This window comes from Cyprinodon variegatus, unplaced genomic scaffold (genome assembly GCF_000732505.1).
Source record: "Cyprinodon variegatus isolate N-32 unplaced genomic scaffold, C_variegatus-1.0 Scaffold831, whole genome shotgun sequence".
Taxonomy (NCBI): domain Eukaryota; kingdom Metazoa; phylum Chordata; class Actinopteri; order Cyprinodontiformes; family Cyprinodontidae; genus Cyprinodon; species Cyprinodon variegatus.
Window position 1 is genome coordinate 98,622 of NW_015151284.1, and position 2,198 is coordinate 100,819.

The window sequence follows — 2,198 nt, forward strand, 5'->3', positions numbered from 1 at the left end:
AAAAAAAATAAAACAGTCAATTTCATAAACAAGGGTGGAGCCAAGTTTATGTTGCCTAATGTTGCCTTAAATTAAAGTTTGATAAAATCTGTAGAGTGTATATGACAGCAACAAAATGCCTCATTTAAATATGGATTTTCACCTATTGTACATAATGGTTAAAGGTTAGGATTGAAGCACCATTGATATATAAACAATGTTTCCCTTTTCCTCAGGAAAGAGATCTGGCTCAGGCTGAGCTTGATGGTGAGTCGTGTCTCTTTAATATTTATATCAGTAATAAGAACTTCTTGCATAATATGAGCTGAGTTTACCAGATAAAGAATCATAGAAGCTTTGAAGATTCTCTGAAACTTCACAGAGTTGCAAGAAGCCTTCAAGGAGTTTGACTATGACCAGGACGGGTACCTGAACTACAAAGACGTGGCTGAATGCATGAGAACCATGGGATACATGCCCACTGAGATGGAGCTGCTGGAGATCGTACAACAGATCAAAATGAGAAGTGAGTCTGAGGAGAAAATTTTCATTTTCATTAAAGATCCGTGGAGATTTTTTATTTTATTTTCTAAACCTTCTTAGCTCTGCCAATGTGTTTGAAAGTGATTTGAAAGGTTTTCCTTTGTAGTAGGAATCCTGTTGCTTTCAATGTAAGCACATTTCAACAGGAGGTTGGAACTCTACTATGCTGGAAGTTCTTGCAAAATAATGAAGCCATTTTAATCCTCTTCTATGGTTTGCAGATAATTTCATGCATTCATAAAGTGTAGGACCAAATTCCCAATCAGAACCTGAGCAGCAGCTGGTTCTGTCATTATTTCAGTCAGACGGATAATAATTGAGGTGCAAAAAAATCTGCCTTCAATCCTTTTTTAAGCATGGGGCAGCCATTTTGAGATTCTTCAACCGTCCTGCGCTATAACTATAAAACACGTTTAAATCAGAGGCAATCAGACTTTCGCTCAAGTTCTTTCTAAGACATTTCAACACCTATCCACAGATCTTTGTCAATTCTGTTGCCTCGAACCAGAGCAGTCTGTAGTTGGAGCGCCGATGTGTTTCAGCATGAAGTTCCATCCTCCAAGTAACTTTCCAAGTCAGATGATCCAACTGTTTTCTGAAGTCTGTGTGTCTGGGTTATGCATTAGTCCAATTTAAATGATAATTATGAGTGTTTTAATTCAATTTTTGTGGAAACAATTAAAAGAAAGTCTGGCTGCCTCTAATTTAAGCCAAAGTTTTGTTGTTGCCATGACAACCGGGCATCTCTTACTTTATATTTGGGAGTCTTTAACTTTGTTCTTTTCTGCTTGAAAAGTGGAAAACGTAGATCTGTTGGATCAAATAGAAACTAAATCAATGCTGAACATTAGATCATGTATTTAAACAGAGCTGCATTAAGCTGCGGTAGATCCTTATCAGCTTATTAAAGCTGACCAATCAGAGCAGACCTTTCTTTTTTGGGGAAGTGGGCCATTTTTTTCATAATATTATTTTTTTTCTTAGATTCTTTTATTCAATTATTAATTATTTATTTTATTATATTATTTATAAGATTATTATGGTTTGAGCGAAAACATGAAATGTAGCTAAAAATGTATCTTTTAGTATCTTTAACTGAACAAATGCTATTTAATTTTCCTTTATTAGGTTTGCTAAAATAATCAGACCAAGGATTTTATTATTTTTTAAATTTGTATCGAGTCATCTTTTTCAATTTTTATACAACCAAGATATTATTAAGTTTGTTGATCTGACAATATTTTAAATGTATTTAATAAAATCAAAGATATTGTTAAAAAAAAGAAAAAGCAATTCTGATGAATTATAATAAAACTGATTCAACCAAATGTTTTTAATTCAATGAAGTTTTTCAATAAATCTGTCAATAAAATGAAACCAAGGAGCTAAAAAAGAGTTAAATAAATATTTCAATAATGAAATCTGTCCATCAAATATGAACATTTGATAATTTTTCAAAATTCCTTTTATTAAAATGTATAACCTTAACTAAATAAACAATTTAACAAATTAATCACAATAATATCGACATGATTTTAGAAGGCTACCCCTGTAGATTGGTAATAAAGAGTTTATAGGTTATGGGTTATATAACTTTATCTACATACATAATCAGTGTTGTATAAAGTACTGAAATCTCAGAGTCAAGTAAAAGTATAAGTACCTCTCCAAAATAT

The 2,198-nt window shown here is 32.1% G+C and overlaps 1 protein-coding gene across 1 annotated transcript in view; it reads left to right on the forward strand.

Moving 5' to 3' along the window:
* Positions 1-2,198, forward strand: part of LOC107099032 (calcium-binding protein 2-like) — a 6,237-nt gene that overhangs the window by 2,513 nt on the left and 1,526 nt on the right. Inside the window, exons 3-4 of the mRNA XM_015396959.1 lie at positions 216-246; positions 362-505. Coding sequence (XP_015252445.1) covers positions 216-246; positions 362-505 — 175 coding nt within the window. The remainder of the gene's footprint in view (positions 1-215; positions 247-361; positions 506-2,198) is intronic.